This window comes from Hippocampus zosterae, chromosome 2, assembly GCF_025434085.1.
Source record: "Hippocampus zosterae strain Florida chromosome 2, ASM2543408v3, whole genome shotgun sequence".
Lineage (NCBI taxonomy): Eukaryota > Metazoa > Chordata > Actinopteri > Syngnathiformes > Syngnathidae > Hippocampus > Hippocampus zosterae.
Genome location: NC_067452.1, coordinates 16,227,764 through 16,249,183, shown reverse-complemented (window position 1 = coordinate 16,249,183; position 21,420 = coordinate 16,227,764). Strand labels below are relative to the sequence as shown.

Sequence of the window (21,420 nt, the reverse complement as noted above, 5' to 3'; positions counted from 1 at the left end):
TTTGCCACGTATACACTTATTATTCATCTTCTGAGCCGCTTGATCCTCACTAGGGTCGCGGGGGTGCTGGAGCCTATCCCAGCTGTCTTCTGGCAGTAGGCGGGGGACACCCTGAATCGGTTGCCAGCCAATCGCAGGGCACACAGAAACGAACAACCATTCGCACTCACACCACACCTAGGGACAATTTAGAGCTTGCCCATTAGGTAGATCCTGATCTACCGGTAGATCTAAGACAGGTCCCAAGTAGATCCGAGGAGTGTCGAGAAGAAAAAAAACAAACAACCATTTGTGTGTCTTTGTACATGTTAGTAAGGAAACTTTCGCCTCTTTCATCTCAAACTGCTTCAAACAACAAAGCGTGTGATGGAAAAGTGGTTATGCCTGCATGACTGTCTGTGTTTTATGTTATGTGTTGTGTTTATTGTTTTACTTGATGTTAACTGTTTTGTTAAGCGCTTTGTTACAGCTGCCGCTGTTGTGAAAGCGCTATATAAATCAGCATGTATTGTATTGTATTGTAATATATTTTTGTGTTAATATACACTGCACACTAATCAGTCTCATTTTCACAAAAAAAAAATATTTAAAAAATAAAATAAAGCAGGTAAATCTTAAATTTGTGTGTGTTTGTGCGTGCGCGCGATGGTAAGGGTAGATCCCGTGAGGTTAGTTGATCAGAAAGTAGATCTTCGATCCAAAAAGTTTGGGCACCCCTGACTTAGAGTGTTCAAACAGCCTGCCACGCATGTTTTTTGGAATGTGGGAGGAAACCGGAGCACCCGGAGAAAACCCACGCAGGCCCGGGGAGAACATGCAAACTCCACACAGGGAGGCCGGAGCTGGAATCGAACCCGGTACCTCTGCACTGTGAAGCAGACGTGCTAACCACTAGACTACCGGGCCGCCCCACACTTATTATGTACTGTACATTTTGAAATTGTTTAGCTTTTCTGCTTCTTTTACTATGTATAGTATTTATTTTTACATCAGCTCTTCTCAATACGAAGTAGGCCTGTGCATTCATTGGTTTCGGTTTTTCAAATTCTAGTGTGTTTGCACATCAATCACACAGGTTGGATATACACAAGGTCAATATACTGTATGTACATACATAAAATCTGATGCACTTTTTTTTCTCTTATATTGAAGAGGCTCCATACATTTGTTCCATTTGAGTGCAGTAAACCATTAAACGTATGTTTTATATGCTAAGAACATGACATGGAATCGCACCCAAGTCCAAAATTTCAATTATCGTATGTATTCTGTTAGAAGACATATCAACCAAAACCTTTCAGATTTTGAGTCTAGGATGAGGCCATTGGGTATTGCACACAAACTGTTCTATTCAGCTCAAACAAATAAAAGGATTGTCGTTTAGGTTTCATTTCGTCAAATGTGGTCACAGTCAAGGCAAAAAGTTACAATTTTATCTTGTTGACATTATATAGCATATTATATTATAGTGCATTTCGGGATGTGAAGTTGGAAATAACAAGATCCACTCTTCTTTCATTATATAACACAGAAAAAAAGTGAGATGGGCACAAATGAGCAGCATAAAGCCCAGAGGTGTTTTTGTTAGTTTGTTTGTTTTTTAAATATTGAAATTGAAAATTAGTTCTACACTTAAGAAGCCTGATAGTATTCGGAAAAGTATTCGGAATGCTTGAGCATTCCTCTAATTGAGCTTACACCAGCTAATTGCCTGTTTGCAGGCCAATAGAAGAGCTGTGTGATGTCGAGTTGTCCTGGTTACTAAAGAGCTCATTGGTTCATAAATGAAGACTGAGACTAGGACAACACGGAACAGCCACCTTGAATATAATGTCATGCAAGAACATGATGGCAACAAGACAAACACACACACACACACAGACACACACACAAAATATACACTTATGCAAGACCGTGGACACGTGTAATGCAAAGTGCACTTTTGTGTATCCATCACCTATGTGGCTGGATCTCTCCACGGCGAATCCCTTCACTCGCAGTTTCCCTGACAACCGTTTCCCCAGAAACACTGGTGAGCTGATGTCATGCAAAGCCCTCTTCAGTGGCTCCCTTGGGGTTGCGCACGATGAGCAGAGGGGAGGCACCAAGCAAATCTAGCGCGCACAACTCCCAAATCACATTGTTCCACTTCCTCCAGACAAAAGAGCTGCTTTCGTCTACTCCTCCAGCCTCCTTGTAAGTGATGAGTGTCAAGTCTTGTTGCCAACGTGACGGCGACAAGATACTGTTGTGCCTTCAGGTAGTGGGCAACCGACAAGTTTTTCGAAAACAGGCTGTTGTTCAGACAATATTTTGCTTTGACACCTGAGCGAAAATTGGAGCTCAAAGTGCTGTATTGTGGCAGTGAACTCAGCTGCACTTCACTACAAGCAACGATTGGGCAGCTAGTAAAGAATTCTTCGAAAAAGAAGCATCAAGCTGTTTAATGCCAGTCCCAGCTGAAGCGTCCTCTCAAAGTAAAACATCAAACAAATAGAATGACACATCATGTCTTCAAAACAACCACATAAAATGACCTTAAGTCAGTTGAGCTTAATACTAGCAAAAAATGCTAAACATCACAGCATCAATGTTGTGGCGTTATAACCCTTTCAGCCAACAACATCTGAACACAAATGGACAACACGCGTAGACAGGTAACAATACTCCCAGGCATATATTCTTTATCCTTTGCAAACAATCACTGCAGCTTACTGAATCAGTTGTGAAATGCCTCTTCGTGCATATTGCCACCGGGTGACCAAGGCACGCACACACGCAGGCACACGCACACACAACACACAGAAGCAGCAGCACAATCTCCCTAGCTTGGAGACCAAAACAGTTTTTTTTTGTTTTTTTAACATTCTGTCGAATGATATCTTCGCTTTGTATTGTGAGTACAATTATCGTAGAGTGCTATTTTTCCGGTAAAAAGCACATTACAGCAAATTTGTTTGGCTTTTATCCGGAAGCTTGGAACACATTAAGGGCATTTACATCTTTTTCAGTGGAGAAAGTTAAGTTGAGATACAAATGTTTTGATCACGGTATGAATTAAACTCTTTTGTCAAGGCACGGGTTTTTGTGAACATATTCCAACGCGTGGTGGTGTTCTTCTCGTGAGCGAATGTTTCCCTTTATTCTGCCCCGTTCAGCCCCGCCGTCCCTGCAGAAAGAGAAAACAGTACCGGTACATGTGAAGTCTGAAGAGGGAAGCAGTATTGTTCTGAAGTGCAACCCCCCACAGAGCTCCATGGAGCCCATCATTCACTGGATGGATTGGAGTGAGTACACACCCTTTCATTGCTTTGCCATTGTCGTGTTCTGTTGACACATCCTTTAGTCAACATCCACCATGAGGATGATGTTGCCTCATCAATGTCTTGATTTTTCCTCCGTGTGACATCACAGTCTCAACTGGTTTTTAACTGGCCTAAGTGTGCCGAAGGGAGCCGTCGATAGGCTTTATCGAGTGGAAAAGTCACAGCGATATAACCATCTCGTCGATTCGCTTATCTGATTACGTGTGCCAAAGTGGCCTATGTATTCTAACCAAAGTCCACATTGGTCTCCATTGAATTGTGCTGTTGTCTCTTGTCTCCTTGCAGATCTCCGTCACATCCAACTGAGCGAGCGGGTGGTGGTGGGCAAGGATGGCAACCTGTACTTTGCCCACCTGAAAACCACGGACAGCAGGGATGACTACACCTGCAATGTCCAATATCTGGCAACTCGCACCATTCTGGCAAAGCAACCTGTCACTCTCACCGTCAACGCGAGTAAGTTTCACTCAAGTCGACAAGATGCACCAAAGAAAATGTAGTTTCTCCAATAATGGCGAATAATGGCGAATTTGCGACTTCAGCCCAATTTAATTGGGCCACACGAGTGAACGCAACCTAGCAGACACACCACTGGTGGAGCTATTACCTCCTCCGTCTGGGTGGTAACATCTCACAATAGGATGTGGCTGCCAACATCTGTGGCTCACGCAGAGGCGAGATGACCAGCATGTTACATAAGACCACCTTGAGAAATGACACTTGGGTCTGTTGTGTGTGAATGCCTGTGCTTCAGTCAACTCAGTCCTGCGGAACAGAAGGCCCCACATGATGAGACCTACTGGAAGCCACAGCACTTACCATGCACTCAGGGGCCAGACCATGGAGCTCGAGTGCATCGTCCAAGGCTAGTGAGTGTCTAAATGTGCGCCTATCGTATGTGCTGAAACGTATCTGATGCCTGCAGACGTACCTTTCAGTCAAGTGGACCTTCTTGACACTCAGTTTTCCTCCCACTCCTATTATCTTTGCTATTGCACTCTCCTGCCCACTTTGCTTCTTGCATCTCCTTCCTCTTCCTCTCAATTGAATCAATCCGTCAATTCTTTCCTCTCAGTCCGACTCCCAAAGTATTGTGGGTTAGGAAGGACGGCGAGCTGTCCGAATCACGGACTGCCAAAGAAATGTTTGACCGGCGTCTGCGCTTCACCAACATCTCAGAAAGTGATGCTGGCGAGTATCAGTGTCTTGCTGAGAATACCCAAGGGAAGGCCCTACACTCTTACACTGTGGCAGTGGAAGGTACATCAAACGCACACACACAACCAGCGGTAAATACATGCGCACTTCCCCGTTAACATCCTGACAGTGACGGCATACCTCGCTCCCCCAGACAGGCCAGAACTAGTCCAGATGAATTCCAATGTAGTCATGAAAAGCTGCTTGACACAAAAATGAATACCATTTAAAAGTTTCATTTAAACTTTGAACAATTAAAGGTGGAGTTGCTAAAACTGATTTCAATGTAGCATTGTGTCGCTATGCCCCAAGCCAAGTCTTCTGTTTGCTTGTGTTTTACACAGTTATTGGCAAACTTGGATGGGCTGTTTAAAATTGTTTTTGTTTTTTTAATTCACCCAATGTGGATGTTCCCGCCATAGTTTCGGCAAAGCTCTAGATGTGCAACGTCAGCGCAAGACCACGGGGGTGCGCCCATTATGTGTGCTCCCGAGTGCACAGTAAATGATTGAAACATTGACAATTAGGCCTCCTCCCACTGATTCGTTTCTTCGGGGCACTGTGGTTTTTTGCAAAACAAATTAGAGGCGCGAGATGTGGACAGGGACGAATGATTTATTTTTTTACATCCCATTTTGTTAATGTACTTCTTCTGTCAGGTCATGCCAATAGTGACTTATATAAATATGACTTATTTTAATTCATTTTTTGGGAAAACCGCAAACTCCCCCTTGAAACATGAATCCAATTTTGTTGTGGAAGCAACAAATGCAAATGTATGCGTAGATTTAGGAGATTTTTAACACATCATCATGTCATTTTAAATCTCTTGCAAACCTCATGGGCGCACGCAACAGTTTAGCAACACTTGCTAGTCTTCACATTTCCAATCAAGTTTATTTAAATTATTATGTACATTTTGAAGAATAAAAACCACTCATGTGATTCCCTTTTAATTCGCTAGCTGCTCCCTACTGGACCAAAGAACCGGTCAGTATGTTATACGCGCCCGGTGAGACTGTCAGACTTGACTGCCAGGCAGAGGGCATCCCAACTCCGGTCATCGCTTGGACCATCAATGGGATCCCTCTCTCATGTCAGTACGCAAACAAATGCACGCACGTCTGAATAACGCACTTTGCACATAGTTTGCGCTTTTACTCTGTGCGTGTGCTCTTTTTTTTTTTAACAGCAACCGACAAAGACTCCAGACGCACTCTGACACCGAGCGGCTCTCTTATCCTAAAAGACGTGAATTTTGGAGACACGGCCGTCTACCAGTGCAAGGCCTTCAACAAGCACGGAGCCATCCTCTCAAACACCAACGTTTATATAATTGGTAAAGGTTTCAGACTTTACACTACTGTAATGGCACGTGTGGCAAAAGTGCTATCATACGATACTTGGGTAAAATAAATGACTGCTAAAACTAATAAAAGCACTATTTTCAAGGCTTTAAGTAAAAGCAAAAAAAAAAAACTCCGCTTCTGAAATGTACTAGTAAAAGTAAAAGGGTGCAATAGCATCATGATTCTCTTAAATAAGGCCTTGGATAAGGAATACCTTGCTTCTTTGATTCTGTTGCGTTGTTAATCATGTTCCCTGGTTCATATTCCGCCTTGTAAGTCATCAAAATGTCAGTCAGTCGTTCAATCAATCAGTCCATTAGAATTATCGCTCCCTACTTAGTCTTTTTTAAGCCATGTTGTGGCCCACAGAGGTTGAAGAAGCAACATGCCTATTTTGGCAGGAAGGAAGTCAAAAAGACAGACATCAATTTTAAAATGTAAGGAGTGAAAGTCCAAAGTCAAAAGACAAACAAGGAAAGTTGAGATGCCGGGAAAATGGGCTTCTTCTTCACAGTATGAGGGTCAGCCACATTTGTGAGTTTGGAAGTCAGGATGAGCTCACGACGGGACCGCAACCTGTGTGGATGGCCTTGGCGTTGAGGCTTGCATCCAGTTCTGTCACATGACCAAACTCATTCCTACATGCAGTGGGAATCGAAAAGGGTTTGCTCTATACCTTTCGGCATAGAGCTGTCCAAAATGGCTTGAGATGAAGACAGCCTTCTGTGACAAATCTCCAGTCCAGTACAACCCATGATTCATTGCTGAATTAATCGAGCAGTGCATTTCAGACCTTTTTGCCGTCATGATTTACTGCGTGTCTGTGTCTCGTCTCCCTTTGTTGTGTTAGAGCTTCCTCCACAGATCCTAACTGAGGATGGCAACACTTACACAGTGACTGAAGGCCAGAAAGTCTTGTTGGAGTGTGACAGCTTTGGATCTCCAAAACCAAAAGTCTCATGGTGAGACAATCGAGTCGACTTTTATTTTTTGTCCCACACCTTCTCATTTGATAGTGTATGGTGCATTTCATTAGCAGCCTAACACTGTTGCATCTGGAGCGTGATTCAGACTGGCGCTCATGCAAAACAGCAAACCCTTGTTCAAATGCATAAATCCCCCTATTTTGTGTACACATTATCCTTATGCTGGACAAAGTCAGCCTATCGCATCTAACTTTGGGCAAGAGGCGTGGCACACTCTGGACCAGCCAATCGTCGGACGCATATAGACGAAGCATCATCATTCACATCTAAATGCAATTTAAAAGTCTTCGCTTAACCTGTTCCTGGAGAAAACCCATGCAGGCTTGGTGAGAACATAAAATCCACACGGGAAGGTGCGATCTTCGAATCCAACGCCAAACCCCACGACTACGACAGTGAAATGGATGTGCTAACTGTTAGATCACTGCTGCCGCCATCATTATTCAAATACTTGCTTAAAAAGGGACATTATTTTTCTCCTGTTCCAATCCCACTTTCGTAAGCAAGTGGTAATTCTTTGTCGACCAGGCAATGTATCGCACATATATGGATGCCATTGCAACCAGTACACATACATGGTATGGTAAAGATGATGATTTTGATCGCCTTCTTTACAACCTTTACATCTTGTGACAGTGGAAACTGCACCAAACAGTGCTGCTTCTTAGAAGTACATCAAATTTGACAAAATATGATATGTGGCTGTGTGTTTTTTCCAGGCACAGTGGCAGTGCCTCTTCCCTTCTGGCGGATTCCAGAATTAACCCTCTTACCACTGGAGGTCTAGAAATCTTCAATGTCACCCATGACGATGAAGGCTTCTACACGTGCTCTGTGCAGAACACCAACCTGTCCATCAGTGCAGAACTGGAGGTGCTCAGTGAGTGACACACACACACACACACACACACATTGGTAGCATGCCTCAGCATGTCCTTTCTTTTCTCCTGCAGACAGAACAATGATCCTGTCACCTCCGCAGGCTCTGAAGGTGCAGCCTGGACAGACTGCCATCTTCACCTGTCTCTCTCTTGTGGATCCCAAACTGGCCTCTCCACTTACTCAGTGGAGGAAGAATGACCACAAGCTGTTTGCATCTGGCACCGATCTGAAGTTAGACATCACTCGACTCAAATTCATTGTTTCATCAATGCAATGCCAAAGCATCGGCAACTGCATATAAGGCAACTGTAGTAGACGACTCAAAACTGTATAATACAGACGTGAGAGTGGAATAAAAGCACCCAAAATAGTCTAAGCGAAGATAGTTATCTATCTCTCTACTGGACATACCCGTGTGGATGACGGCTTTAAGTGAATAATTTGTCATTTCCTAACTTTCCGTCTTTTAGATACACATTTGAAGGACCGGACTTGATTATCTCTGATGCCAAACCTGAAGATGAAGGAAACTACACGTGCCAAGTTATCACAAATCTGGACATGGCTGAAGCAACTGGCACACTTACGCTACATGGTGAGCTCACCGCTCTGTGATCGGATGAACATGGAATGCTGTTGGAAAACTGTATAAGAGCAAAGCACTTCAGCCATGCAATGACAATTCATTTTATAATCTGAAGATCGTCCGGACCCTCCCGCTCTTCTGCAGCTGTCACAAGCTAAAAGGCGCGCGGTCACCCTCAGTTGGACTCCTGGAGACGAACACAACAGCCCTGTGATAGGTTAGTAATGACGCCGATGTTGGGCTGATTGACATTTTGCTAAGACCTCATCCACATCCTGGATGTTTCCTTAGGACTCCATTAAAGTCTACATCATTCTCTAAAATGTTTACCTCTGCAGAGTATGTGATTGAATTTGAGGATCAGGTTTCAAATGAGCGAGGTTGGGAAGAGTTGAGCAGAGTATCAGGGAACAAGGACCGCGCCAGTCTCTCTCTGTGGCCCTACATGTCGTACCGTTTCCGCGTCATTGCCATCAACGAGGTGGGCAAGAGTGCTCCGAGCAATCCGACTGAGATCCACAATACAGCTGCTGAAGGTTAGAGATGTTTGTAGCCTCTATAACCACGCATTTGCATTGCAGTGACTTAACCTCAAATGTTATGACCGTAGCACCAGACAATAACCCTGAAGATGTCAGAAGTGAGTCCACCGACCCGGATACACTTGTCATCACCTGGGAGGTACCAGACGTGAAATTGCATGAAGCAGCATCAGCTATTTTTCAGAGGTTTTCATGTCTCATAGGTTAGTATTCCTCTTATGACAGGAAATGGACAAACGAGACTTTAATGGACCTGACTTCAAGTACCGCGTCCTGTGGAGGCGTGTGGTGGGCAGCGGGCCCGACTGGCATCCCAACTACACAACGGCGCCACCGTTAGTTGTCAGTAAGATCGGCAACTTCTCTGCGTTCGAGATCAAAGTGCAGGCTGTCAATGAACAGGGGGAAGGACCTGAGCCAGATCCTGTCATTGGCTACTCAGGCGAGAATTGTAAGTCATTTTTCCAAGCCATTGTTTGAACGACAATATTTTAAAGTCGCGTTGTGTATATATATTTTTGCCTTTTTGCCTTAGTTCCACTGGAGGCCCCCATGAATGTGGGCATTGTCATCATGAACAGCACTGCCATCAGGGTGACCTGGGCTGCAATAGACAGAGAGACTGTCAGAGGACATCTGCTTGGCTACAAGGTACCGATCTCATATCTGTACGTTTGAAATTAACATTAGCAGAAAGAAATCTACCCGCTCTTTGCCTCAATTCGTCAGTCAAACCAGAAGTCATGTCAGCAAGCAATATCCTGCTTGGGGAGGTGAAATAAGTTGGGGTCGTGTTCACGAATAAGGACTGATCAAGAGAGCGATTAGTGGATTACTGCAGCGAATTCATCGCTGCAAGACCTTTTCATTTGTTCACCATTCTTGTAGGCAAGCTTTGGCCAGTGATTGAGCAGAAAAGATCTGTCAGAGCCCTAATGATGTGTTACTTGGGGGAGACCGCAAGGCAGACCTCGGTCACTCCCGCAACTGATTTTGGAACATATTTGGTCCCCCGTGGTGCAATTGGAAAAGGTGGCTAGAGGCAAGGAAGTTTATAATAATAATAATAATAATACATTTTATTTATAAGCGCCTTTCAAGACACCCAAGGACACTTTACAATAACAAAAAACATGAAAATACGGGTTGAGCAGCGGCAGCCAAAACGCGCCAGCGTTCACGCAACCCGTTTAGGCCACACAGTAGGAGCAAGTAAATGAATAGATAGATACCTTGAAAAATCGGAGGAAATGTAAGTAATTTTTTTTTCTGGCTCTAGATTCACTTGACTAGGTTTGGTCCCCGGGGTCACCACAGAGCTCAAAGAGCAAGGGAGCCAGTAACCACTGTTGTTGTTGAGACTGGAGCCAATGAGGAGAGGAAGGTGATTGGTTATCTCCAACCGTACTCCCACTACGCCTTGTCTGTCAGCGTGTTCAACAGCAAAGGAGATGGGCCGGCATCAGAGATGGTGTCCTTCGAGACTGATGAGGGAGGTAAGAAAGGGAGGCTCCAAATTGGAATGGCGGGGGTTCGGGTGGCCTGTAATACTCACTAGAGGCGGTGTAAGGAAGGGTGAGGAAATGACAGGGATGAGTCGAACACAACGGAAACAGTATACAATAAGTGCAGTTTAAAAGGCCATTTGATCACCTACTTTGTATGTTCTTTGACTAGTTCCGCATCCACCAACATCTTTGGCGTTAGACAGTCCATCTGAGACGGAAATGACGCTGCGATGGACACCGCCAAGTCAGCCCAATGGGATTCTTATTGGGTACCACTTGCAGTACCAACAAAGTGAGCATCATTCATATTTCCTACATGACACACAATTTTCTTCTGGAGCCAGCTGGGATAGGCTACAGCTCACTTTTGACCCCGAACAGAAAAAAACACCAATGGCCTATACAGCCAGGTCTACATCCTTGACTAACCTGAATCCTGTACTTAACCCGGGGGTCTCAACACGCAGCTCCAGAGCCGCATGTGGCTCTTTCGCGCCGTCTAGCGGCTTCCCGGAGCTTTATAAAAAATGTTTGAAAATGGAAAAAGATGTCGAAGGGGAATTATTATTCATTCATGAATTATTATTATTATTTTTAATTTGGTTTCTGTAGGAGTAAAAACACGACACAAACATTCTTAACGTTTTCCAATGTCGTAAAAACTTGTGGAATAAATATTACATTTCATCGTTTCTGTCAACGACGGTGACACACGTTTCTATTGGCAGGGCGAGATGCAGGGCAGGTCGCTATTGCAATAAATAAATAAATAAATACAATTTAACAACCGGCGTTTCATATACAATTTACCGAGGATACTGGCAAAGAGAATCTGTAGGGCCGTGATAAGCAACGGTACACATGAGCTACGATAGTCAAAAACGCTGCAAAAAGTGCGTCCCATGCCTCCGTGTCAGAGCTTGACGAATGTAGGCATGTGGCTGTTAAGTGTGTTGTGAATGCGCGGGTCGATTGCGGTGTGTTGGTTGAACGAAAAGTAGATCTCCGGTCAAAAAAGGTTGGGCACCCCTGCTCTACAGAATGCACTGCACGAAAAAAAAAAAACCATTTAATTATGAAGGCTCATCGTGTCACTGTAGAAAAAAACAAAACAAAAACAAAACCAAAAACAAAAAGCATAGTAAGCAGTAAGTATAGCTCATATAGATATAGATACATGTTGCAGCTCCGAAAAAAAAGGAGAGCTCCCGTGTTGGTGTTTTAAAACATACACCTTATATGTGCTTTTAACAGTCTCGACAAACACAGAAACGTCTGCGTCCAACTCCGCGCCTTCTCTCCTCTCGTTTGATTCGAGAGGCGTTCAAAGACAGCCTCCGAAAACTGGAAATTAATGATCACTTCAATGACACTAAGAAAAGCGAAAATAATGCACCAAAACAGAAAAATCAAGTGAGGAAATCACAAAATAAATTCAACAAAGGAGTGAATAACATAAATAATTCTGAGATACATACATACAGCATGTGTTTCCTTCATTGTAAGATTTATAGAAGGCTTTTTTTTTTTTTGCTGCTCCAGACATATTTTTTTCTTTCAACATTTTGGGTTGCCGACCCTTGACCTAAACACTATCTTCTAAATTTGCAGTAAAATAGCGATCATTAAAGGCATCTGTGGTCAATCTGAAGTCATCCTTACACTGACTAGATATCTTCTCATCCACACTCAGTCGTGGAGAATGACGACAGCCCAATGCAGGTGGTGCAAATCGATGACGCCACAATCAGCCACCTAACCCTGAAGGGCCTTGATCGCCATAGCCACTACCGCTTCTACTTGAGGGGGCGCACTGCCGCCGGAGATGGAGAGCCCATAATGAGGGAAGGTGCCACCACTCTGGATGGAGGTATGCAGCTTCTTTGACCTCACGCAGCTGACGCAGCATTCAAGCATTGGTCACTCACAAACACAAATTCCATCATATTGAATATTTCTCAGTGCCTCCTGTCAACATCAGCGTGTCTCCTGGAGAGAATTTTGTTAATATAAGCTGGCTGACCAAGAAGAGGCACAGAAATGTTAGATTCCACATCCAATTTTTCAAGGAGAACGGTAGGGCAAACTTGTGTTTTCAAAACAATGACCTTCTGGAGGTTGAGCTCAAAGTAATTTACGTCTGTACAGATGCTAATAAGTGGAAGAAGACAGAGAGGGTGGACTCCTCCCAGTCCTTCTACCAGCTGCAGGGTCTCAGACCCGGTTCCCATTACCATCTGCACTTCATCCACAGCAACGTTACCTTCTTTCAGACAGAGATTGACACAGAGGGAACAGGTACTGCATTCATGAATGAGAGTGTTGTCTTATCTCATCTTATCTGCTGTTCCTCTGGGTTTCCTGTGTTTAAAGATCAAATCAATCCTATAGAGAAAGAACTCCTTGTAGTTCCCTGCGTTGCGATTGAAGTGCTTTCGAGTGTTAGCCTTTGTCAGTTCCCTGGGGCGATGCCACCCTGTCAGAAATTATAATGAGGTGGCTTGTTTGGATGTCGCTTCTTTTGAAGCGTTCCCTCTCCTTGTGTGTTGCCAACATTGCTCTCGCAAATATCCATCTACTTTCAAGGAGTGACTGAGATGCAGCCCGGCATTGCGACCCAGGGATGGTTCATTGGCCTGGTCAGCGCCATTGTGCTGCTTCTGCTCATACTGCTCATCCTTTGCTTTGTCCAGAGGAACAAAGGGGGAAAGTATTCAGGCAAGTGTCAATATCCTTTATTCTTGTAATATTTTTACAATTGTGTGGTGGTTGCTTCAAAGGTACTTTTTTGTACCCTTGATTTTTACGTTCTCAGGGCCTGAGTCACCACAAGCTTGACTTTTACAGCTCGAAAATATAGAAGTGGTGGGCCGAACACTATCAGAAGCACTGACGTTCATCGACAACATAATTTTTTTTTAATCAATTTATTTGTCTCAGATGGCAAGCTAGCTGTCCCACGATAATTAGCATTTTTATCTGCTGGCATCTGCACACATTGAGTACATTTAATCATCAGCACTTTAGGTGAATATGGTGTATTTTATTGAAATGTTTTGATTCTGTTTCTGAACCTGATGTATGTTAACATGTTGTTATATTGCCTTCATGATTTATTTTAAGGTTTCTGTAATTGCGGTGTGATAGTGGTGCTATTAAGAGGTGGATTCAGTTGGGTAAATTCCCCACTGACTGCCAAGGTACCAAATGTATGGACTGCCTCTGGTCCATAACAAGTAAGGGCTTTGGACTTTTAAACATGTTGATACGACAGACCACTAATGTTATCTGTCCTTTATGGCCTTTTTTTGTACACTGAAAAAATAGTGTTGAATTTACTCAATTTTATTTTGTCAAATGGCTGCATACAATAGAATCATCTAAACTTAGATTCATTTTTTTAGGTATATGCATGGTCGACTTAAAACTGTATCTGGATCCGGACTCCCGTGCATTGGTGTAAATAGGCCCTTGATAATTATTGAGAAGAGAGCCTCAAGCTAATACTCAAGTCTTCCTCTTCCACTCCACTTGTCTTCCTCTTAGTGAAAGACAAAGAAGAAGGCCCGATGGACTCAGAAGCCCGGCCTATGAAGGACGAGACCTTTGGAGAGTACAGGTTGGTCGTGTTATGTGTACGTTGATTGTCATGTTCTGGACTTGTGATAGTATCCCGATTCCCTCTGCACCGATCACCTTCCTTAACCCTTTCTGCTGCCATTATCGTCCTCTTTCCTTCCTGATGCCTGAACCTGCTTTGCAGATCTCTTGAAAGGTATGCTGTGGTTTCTCATCCCCATCCCAAATACTGCAATGGCCTCTCTGCAACATTTTGTTTGACCGTTTCAGCTTGCGTGTTGCTCGTGCTATTTTGTTCAATCAAAGTATTGGCTCGATTCCCCCTTTCATTGAACTGCTCCCTCTCGCAGCGACATGGAGAAGCGCACTGCCAGCCAGCCATCACTGTGCGAGGAGAGCAAGCTGTGCAGCGAGGACAACCTGAACTTCAATGGCAGCAGCGTGTTGACCACCGAAATCAACCTGGATGAGTCTCTCGCCAGCCAGTTCAGTCGGCCCAGCGAGGGCCCAGAGGTGCCAGATAATTCCCCGCTTAACCACAGCACCGTTTCCTCCGCCACCAATGGCCTGCCCAACCAAGTCACCATACTCAATTAACCTCCACGCATCCGCAGAGGACCGTCTGACCAAAACACGTCAACACATACGTGCCCGTACGCTCCTGTTCCCTGCTGAGTAGTTTGATGACCAAGGCGCAATCAATGCATTGACAACTCAGATGCTGGTGGTGTCATCTGATCGACTAGACTGTTTTGACCAAAGGCATGTCCAAAGTATTGGACCATGTGACGTAAATCTGACTAACCCTCACATGGAGAAATCCGTTAACTCTACCTGATCCTTCTTCATGTGTGCAGTGTAAAAACGTAAATGTTTAACTTTCATCTATCGTCTTTATTTCTTGCCTCAAAAGCTCTTCAAAAAAAATAGAAAAACGGAATGTTGTGCGGCAGACGTGATCAAAGGGGGCTGCGTAGAGAGCAGTTGCATACTGAAAAGGAAGTGTAATGGGACCACATCTGCGTCATTTACCATGTTTTTTTCAATCATTTCACACAATTTAAGTGCCAATGATTTTTTTTGATGATCGTGTAATGTACACCATTTCTATGAGCTAGTCATGTATTCATGTAATATGTATATTTATTTCGTTTGAATTCCACTTCATGTTTATTTGAATAATGACAGAAAAACACTCTAATGTACGGTGCTCTAATCAATCAGCCGGAAAAGTACGTGATCGGCAAATGTCAATCAATGCCTTTCCACAACTTTCAAGAGGAGACGGGCCTGTGTGCGGTGTTGCGTCCCTTCCCCCTTTCCTTTCCTTCACACTGTATATTACAGACTAAACCAGAAACAGAATCCAAATATTCGAAAGAATGTCCCGAAAGAATGTCTGATTGACCCCCCCCCCCCCCAAACTTCTAATAATGTCTGGTCCGCAGACCTGAGGCGGCAGGCAGGTGTGTGGGGAGAATGAGCTCAGAGAGGTACGGTGGCGCGAGGTCATTTAGAGATTTGAAAACAAATAAGAGGATCTTGAAAATAACTCTAAAATGTATGGGGAGTCAGTGAAGGGATGCCAGAGTAGGAGTTATGTGCTCGCTCTTACGAGTACCAGTCAAGAGGCGAGCAGCGGCATTCTGGACCACCTGAAGGCGCTTAATGGAGGACTGGCTGACTCCAAAGTAAAGGGAATTGCAGTAATCAAGCCGGGATCTGACAAAGGCATGAATTGCTGTCTCAAAGTGTAGATGAGAGAGGAGAGGTTTTACTTTGGCCAGCTGTCTAAGGTGAAAGAAGCTGGATTTAACAACAGCACCAATTTGCCGGTCAAGTTTGAAATCGCTGTCCAGTTTAAGGCCCAAGTTTGAGACTGTTGACTTAAGATAAGGAGACAGGGGCCGCAAGTGTACAGGATGAAATGTACAAGGGCCACTGGGACCAAACAGTATCACCTCTGTCTTCTTTTCATTGAAATTCAAGAAATCTTGTGCCATCCAGGTTTTGATTTCTTCCAGGCAGGACAGAAGTGGCCTTAACGAGAAGGCGTCTATTTTGCTGGAGGACATAGATCTGCCAGTCATCTGCATAGCATTGGAAGGGAATGCTATGCTTCCTTAAGATGGAACCCAGTGGGAGCAGATACAGCGAGAATAGCAGAGGCCCCAGAATTGAGCCCCGTGGAACACCACATGACAGGGGAGCAGTGCGTGACTCAGAGCAGCCAAGGCTGACACAAAAGGTTCTGTCAGCTAAATAGGACAGATAAGAGCACTACCGCCCATGCCCACCAAGTGCTGCAAACGAGTCAGCAGATTATTGTGATCCACTGTATCAAATGCTGCAGTTAAGTCCAAATAAAACTAGACACCCTATGGTCTCCAGTGTCATTTGCCAGGAGGATGTCATTAGATACGCGTAACAGGGTTGACTCCGTGCTATGCATCATCTTGAAACCTGACTGGAAGACCTCCAAGATGTTATGTTCATCCAAGAAATGTTTCAACTGCATGTGCACCACTTTTTCCAGATTTTTTTAAATGAAAGGCGGTTTGGAAATGGGCCTGAAACTTGACAGCACATCTGGATCAAGACCAGGTTTCTTGATCAAGGGTTGGACCACGGCATGTTTAAACTGTTGGGGAACTATACCAGAAGAGAGCCTGATGTTGATGATGTCCAAGACACGATGCACCAACACTCGGGAGAACCTCCTGAAGGAAATGCGGGGGAAGGGAGTCGCAGGGAGAGCCAGATGTCTTTGTCTGGAGAACTACATCCTCCTAAAGCGTCAAGGGCACAGTCTCAAAAGCATTTAGCACAGCAGAACACGGAACATGGACAGAGGGGTCGGGTGCGGTATTTGAGACCGGTGTCCTAGCTGTAGAGACCTTATCAATGAAGAACTGAAGGAAATCTGTTGCACATCTTCGGTGAAGAATCCAAGCAAGTAGGCTGAGGGGGTTTGAGTACAGAATCTATCGTTTTAAATAGTCCACGTGGGTTGTGACGGTTCGCTTAAATAAGGTCCGACAGATATTCTAGTGCTCTTGATTGAGCAAGTGTCTCCAAACCTTTGACAGGTAGTGTTTGTTCTACCTTGTCTTTATTGACATACTTCATAGATTTGAGATCTGTTGGCCATGAGCACTGAGGTCAGGTTTCGTACCATTTCATGCCATCACTAACACACTAACAATAGGTAAAGGGGAACTTGCTGTGAAAACGCCGAGTAGCATCTGGTGTATATATTTGCATCGACATGTATCTATTTAGCCATATTCCAGTATTATATCTTCTTGTCCTGACAAGTTCCTGTGCCTACTGGCTTTTGCATAGAGCACCAGATTGATGTCATAACTCCTTCATCAAGTGTAATGTTATGATTGGAGATATATTGTACATTTTGTGTCAAGGCCTATGTGTTGCTTTCTGTATCTTGTCTTTGTCTCTTTCGGTACTGTCACGCTCCATATTTTGTTTGGGGAGCGGCACTTGCAGATAAAAGAGGGTGGAGACTTGCGCGCAAACACCGTACACTTATTCATGCAGTTTAAGATTGCAGAAAGGTAAAATGTCTGGCCATCTGCAAATTACATATATACACATAGTTGGTATTTACTTCACATCTAGAGAATGTATTTTTTTTGTAGTACTCACATATGATTTTTGTCTGTACATTATTCGTACCCTAATTTGAGTAAAAGTTGTTTATAATTTGGAGATTTTGTAGATGGAAATGATATGTCAATTGGTCAATTGTAAAAAAAAAAAAAAAAAAAAAAACAACAACAACAAAAACTCTAAAAAGCTGTGTTGGGTTTCTTTTTTAAATGGTCTTTTTACATTTTTACGAAAGTCCCCAATCATGGATACTATAATTATTACTCAATACGGGCATAACCATTGTTATAAATTTTTAGTAGTTCAAATCGGTCTGGCATATGTAGCCTAGATTTAAAACAATTCCTAAAAATAAAAATCAATAGCCATTCGACATACTGTTCACTTGTGTTCCTCAATTCAAAATTTGGACAGGACAAGGAGAAGTCGACCCCCAAATTTTATTGACAATAGTAAGTTCTATGCAGCGTGACTCCAGCATTTGTGGAGTACAGTATGCGTTAAGCAGTAAAAGCCACCCATGTTTGTCCATGTCAGGGGGGGCGACCATTTTGCCACTTGCTGTCGACTGTAAATGAAATCACAGTGACTCAGGTAACGACCAGTTACGGCTCTGCTTCACAAAACAGGTGAGCCGTTATTGGTCGTTACCTGACACCTAAGCCACTGTGATGTCATTTTCAGTTGAGAGAAAGTGGAAAAATGGCCATCGCTCAGGTGGCTAAAAATGGGTGGATTTTGCTGCTAACTCATATTCCACAAACCCAAAACGTATCAGAATGCCGCATGTCGACTCGTGGACGCACATCGAACATATTACTGTCAAGACAACTTTGGGGTTGACTTCCGCTTTAATGTGCTACTGCCTGCAACATGAGGTACAGGAGTTTTTGGGGGCTATTGAGTGAGACCTTTTTCCGCCCTTAAATTTTTTTAAAAATCAATCCCTTGAAAGAATGCTCTGATCAACCCAGTTACAACCACTTTAAAAATCTGCAGCTTCAGCAGTCCTGAGCATTATCTGAAAGCAAGTTGTCATGTTTCTTCTTTGTCATGCTGCTTTTGTTCTTGCCATATTATTACAGTAAAGTAAAATTTGGCTGTTCAGCAAATTAAGAGAAGGTAAAATAAAAATAAAAAATGGGAAAAACGTTGCCTGTTTGCAAATTTGGTGAAAATCGGAAGCTGTTTGTTGTATTTCGTTGCCAATGAATGTTTAAGTTTCATGCCAACTGGCCATAAACTGCGGTGAAAACGTTTTTTTTTCATCTGATGCAGTCATGAAAACGAGGATGCAGCACCACAGTGAGCATGTGATGTCCGACAAGAGTGGTGTCACATCAACCGTACATGTCCTTTCTGTCATCCGACACGTCTCGTAGCTAGCATTTAAATGACAAGTCAAGGGGCGCCGTTAAAGCATCTTCTTGTTGATAGTCAATTTAAACACGCACGAGCGTGCGCACACGCACACACTCACACACACGCGCGCACACACACACACACACACACACACACACACACACACACACACACACGTGCACACGCAAACTGCACGGCCCCAAGATAGCGTAAATTCATCAAAAGGCTGCAGAAAATAAAATACTGAAAAACGTTTTTGATGAAGTAAATTCATTTGGATCCAGATATGTTTTCAGGAGATGTACAGGCGACTTGGATGGATGGTTGTATCCAATATTATCATCTGGATTCAACACTAATTTCAATTTTTTTTCAAATCCGCTTTATCCCCACAAGGATCGGGGGCAAGAAGCTGGGCAACCTAGAAACCGATTACAACGACTATGTGAAGTACCACCTGAAAGTCTCATGGAAAGTGTGAATGCAGCACTGAGGGCGATCCCTACCGTAACGATCATGGAAACCAATGAGCTGATGTACGCTTCAGCATCAGTAATCCTTGAGATGCTTGGCTATAAGAGCAACCATGGAAGCTATGAGATACGTTACCCACCATGGAAAAGACGGTTGAAGGCTAAGATCAAGGCGGCTCGGAAAGATGTGAGTCAATTGACGGAGGCCCAGAGAGGTGTGATGAAAAGGCCGATACCCGAGAGGTACATCCAGATGACCATACCTGAAGCACTCGAAACTGCCAAACAAAGGCTCCAAGCCTTGTCCTAAAGCGGTATACGAAAGAGAATGAGGCCAGACGAATAAACAGGCTGTTCGCAACACAACCTGCGAAAGTGTACGCTCAGTGGCAGGGTCCGAACAACAGAGCTGACCCACCAAGACTGGAAACTGAAAGGTACTGCAAAGGCATATGGGAGACGGAGGTTGCACATAACAGCAGTGCACAATGGCTGGTGACCCTGAGAAAGGAGCACAGCAACCTCCCTGAACAGAACCCAGTTACCATAACAGTGGCAGACATACAGGAAATAGTCTTGATCCACACCTACTGGCTAAAGAAAGCTCACAGCACTCCATGAGCACCTAGCAGCACAAATGAACCAGCTGCTGTCGGATGGGACTCACACAGGATGGCTAACCGAAGGGCGAACGATCCTGATCATGAAGGATCCCTCAAAGGGTGCAGTCCCATCCAACTATTGGCCAATAACCTGTCTCTCCACAACATGGAAGCTCATGTCAGGCATCATTGCGGCTAAAATAAGTGGACACATGGATCTTTACATGAGCGAAGCACAGAAGGGCATTGGTAGAGATACCAGAGGAGCCAAACATCACCTCCTGGTTGACAGAACAGTCGCACAAGACTGCAGGTCCCATCGTACCAACCTGTGCACAGCCTGGATTAATTACAAGAAAGCCTATGACTCGATGCCACACACATGGATCACTGAATGCTTGGAGTTGTATAAGGTGAACAGGACCCTAAGAGCCTTCGTTGCGAACTCGATGAGGATGTGGAAAACCACACTTGAAGCGAATGGCAAGCCACTTACCCAAGTGTCCATCAAATGTGGCATATACCAAGGTGATGCACTCTCCCCACTGCTGTTCTGCACAGGACTGAACCCCCTAAGCCAAGTAATCACCAAGACAGGCTATGGATACCGCCTCAGAAATGGAGCTACAATCAGTCACCTCCTCTACATGGATGACATAAAGCTGTATGCTAAGAGCGAAAGGGACATAGATTCCCTGATCCACACAACCAGGATCTACAGCAGCGACATCGGGATGTCATTCTGGCTTGAGAAATGTAGTCGGATGGTGACTAAGAGAGGAAGGGTAGTCCGCACTGAAGGAGTCTCACTCCCTGAAAGAACAATAGCAGACATTGAGGACAGCTACAAGTACCTTGGTATACCACAAGCCAATGGCAACCTCGAACTGGCAACAAGGAAAGCGGCTACGGCCAAATACCTCCAGCGAGTGAGGCAAGTCCTAAGAAGCCAGCTCAATGGCAAGAATAAGACCCGGGCAATAAACAGCTATGCCCTGCCAGTGATCAGATACCCTGCAGGAATAATAAGGTGGCCAGAGGAAGAGATTCTGACCACGGACGTTAAGACCCGAAAGCTCCTAACCATGCATGGAGGGTTCCATCCCAAATCCAGCACCCTGAGACTGTACGCAAGCCAAAAGGAAGGAGGCCCGGGACTAGTGAGTGTGAGAGCCACTGTCCAGGATAAACATCCAAGCTCCATGAATACATAAAGGAGAAGGCTCCAACGGATGACGTACTCAGAGAATGTCTCAGACAATGGGGAACAGAGGATAAGGCGCTGGAAGAGGGACCATCATGGGAGGACAAGCCCCTACACGGGATGTACCACCGGACCATAACTGAAGTGGCTGATCTCAAGAAGTCCTATCAGTGGCTAGAGAGGGCTGGCCTGAA

At 44.3% G+C, this 21,420-nt stretch overlaps 1 protein-coding gene across 5 annotated transcripts in view; it reads left to right on the top strand.

Annotated features, from left to right (window-relative positions):
- The window catches only part of l1cama (L1 cell adhesion molecule, paralog a), a 54,743-nt gene extending 37,028 nt beyond the window's left edge, over positions 1 to 17,715 (top strand). For all 5 annotated transcript variants that reach the window (XM_052058422.1, XM_052058423.1, XM_052058424.1 and 2 more), the window contains 23 exons: positions 3,159 to 3,287; positions 3,612 to 3,782; positions 4,081 to 4,195; positions 4,402 to 4,586; positions 5,488 to 5,619; positions 5,716 to 5,862; positions 6,723 to 6,834; positions 7,578 to 7,738; positions 7,812 to 7,971; positions 8,211 to 8,335; positions 8,442 to 8,543; positions 8,665 to 8,862; positions 8,937 to 9,007; positions 9,094 to 9,319; positions 9,404 to 9,519; positions 10,148 to 10,364; positions 10,546 to 10,668; positions 12,070 to 12,246; positions 12,339 to 12,452; positions 12,525 to 12,674; positions 12,963 to 13,094; positions 13,923 to 14,011; positions 14,319 to 17,715. In XM_052058422.1, the coding sequence (XP_051914382.1) occupies positions 3,159 to 3,287; positions 3,612 to 3,782; positions 4,081 to 4,195; positions 4,402 to 4,586; positions 5,488 to 5,619; positions 5,716 to 5,862; positions 6,723 to 6,834; positions 7,578 to 7,738; positions 7,812 to 7,971; positions 8,211 to 8,335; positions 8,442 to 8,543; positions 8,665 to 8,862; positions 8,937 to 9,007; positions 9,094 to 9,319; positions 9,404 to 9,519; positions 10,148 to 10,364; positions 10,546 to 10,668; positions 12,070 to 12,246; positions 12,339 to 12,452; positions 12,525 to 12,674; positions 12,963 to 13,094; positions 13,923 to 14,011; positions 14,319 to 14,552 (3,386 nt within the window). In that variant the 3' untranslated portion in view covers positions 14,553 to 17,715. The remainder of the gene's footprint in view (positions 1 to 3,158; positions 3,288 to 3,611; positions 3,783 to 4,080; positions 4,196 to 4,401; positions 4,587 to 5,487; positions 5,620 to 5,715; positions 5,863 to 6,722; positions 6,835 to 7,577; positions 7,739 to 7,811; positions 7,972 to 8,210; positions 8,336 to 8,441; positions 8,544 to 8,664; positions 8,863 to 8,936; positions 9,008 to 9,093; positions 9,320 to 9,403; positions 9,520 to 10,147; positions 10,365 to 10,545; positions 10,669 to 12,069; positions 12,247 to 12,338; positions 12,453 to 12,524; positions 12,675 to 12,962; positions 13,095 to 13,922; positions 14,012 to 14,318) is intronic.
- The last annotated feature ends 3,705 nt before the right edge of the window (positions 17,716 to 21,420 follow it).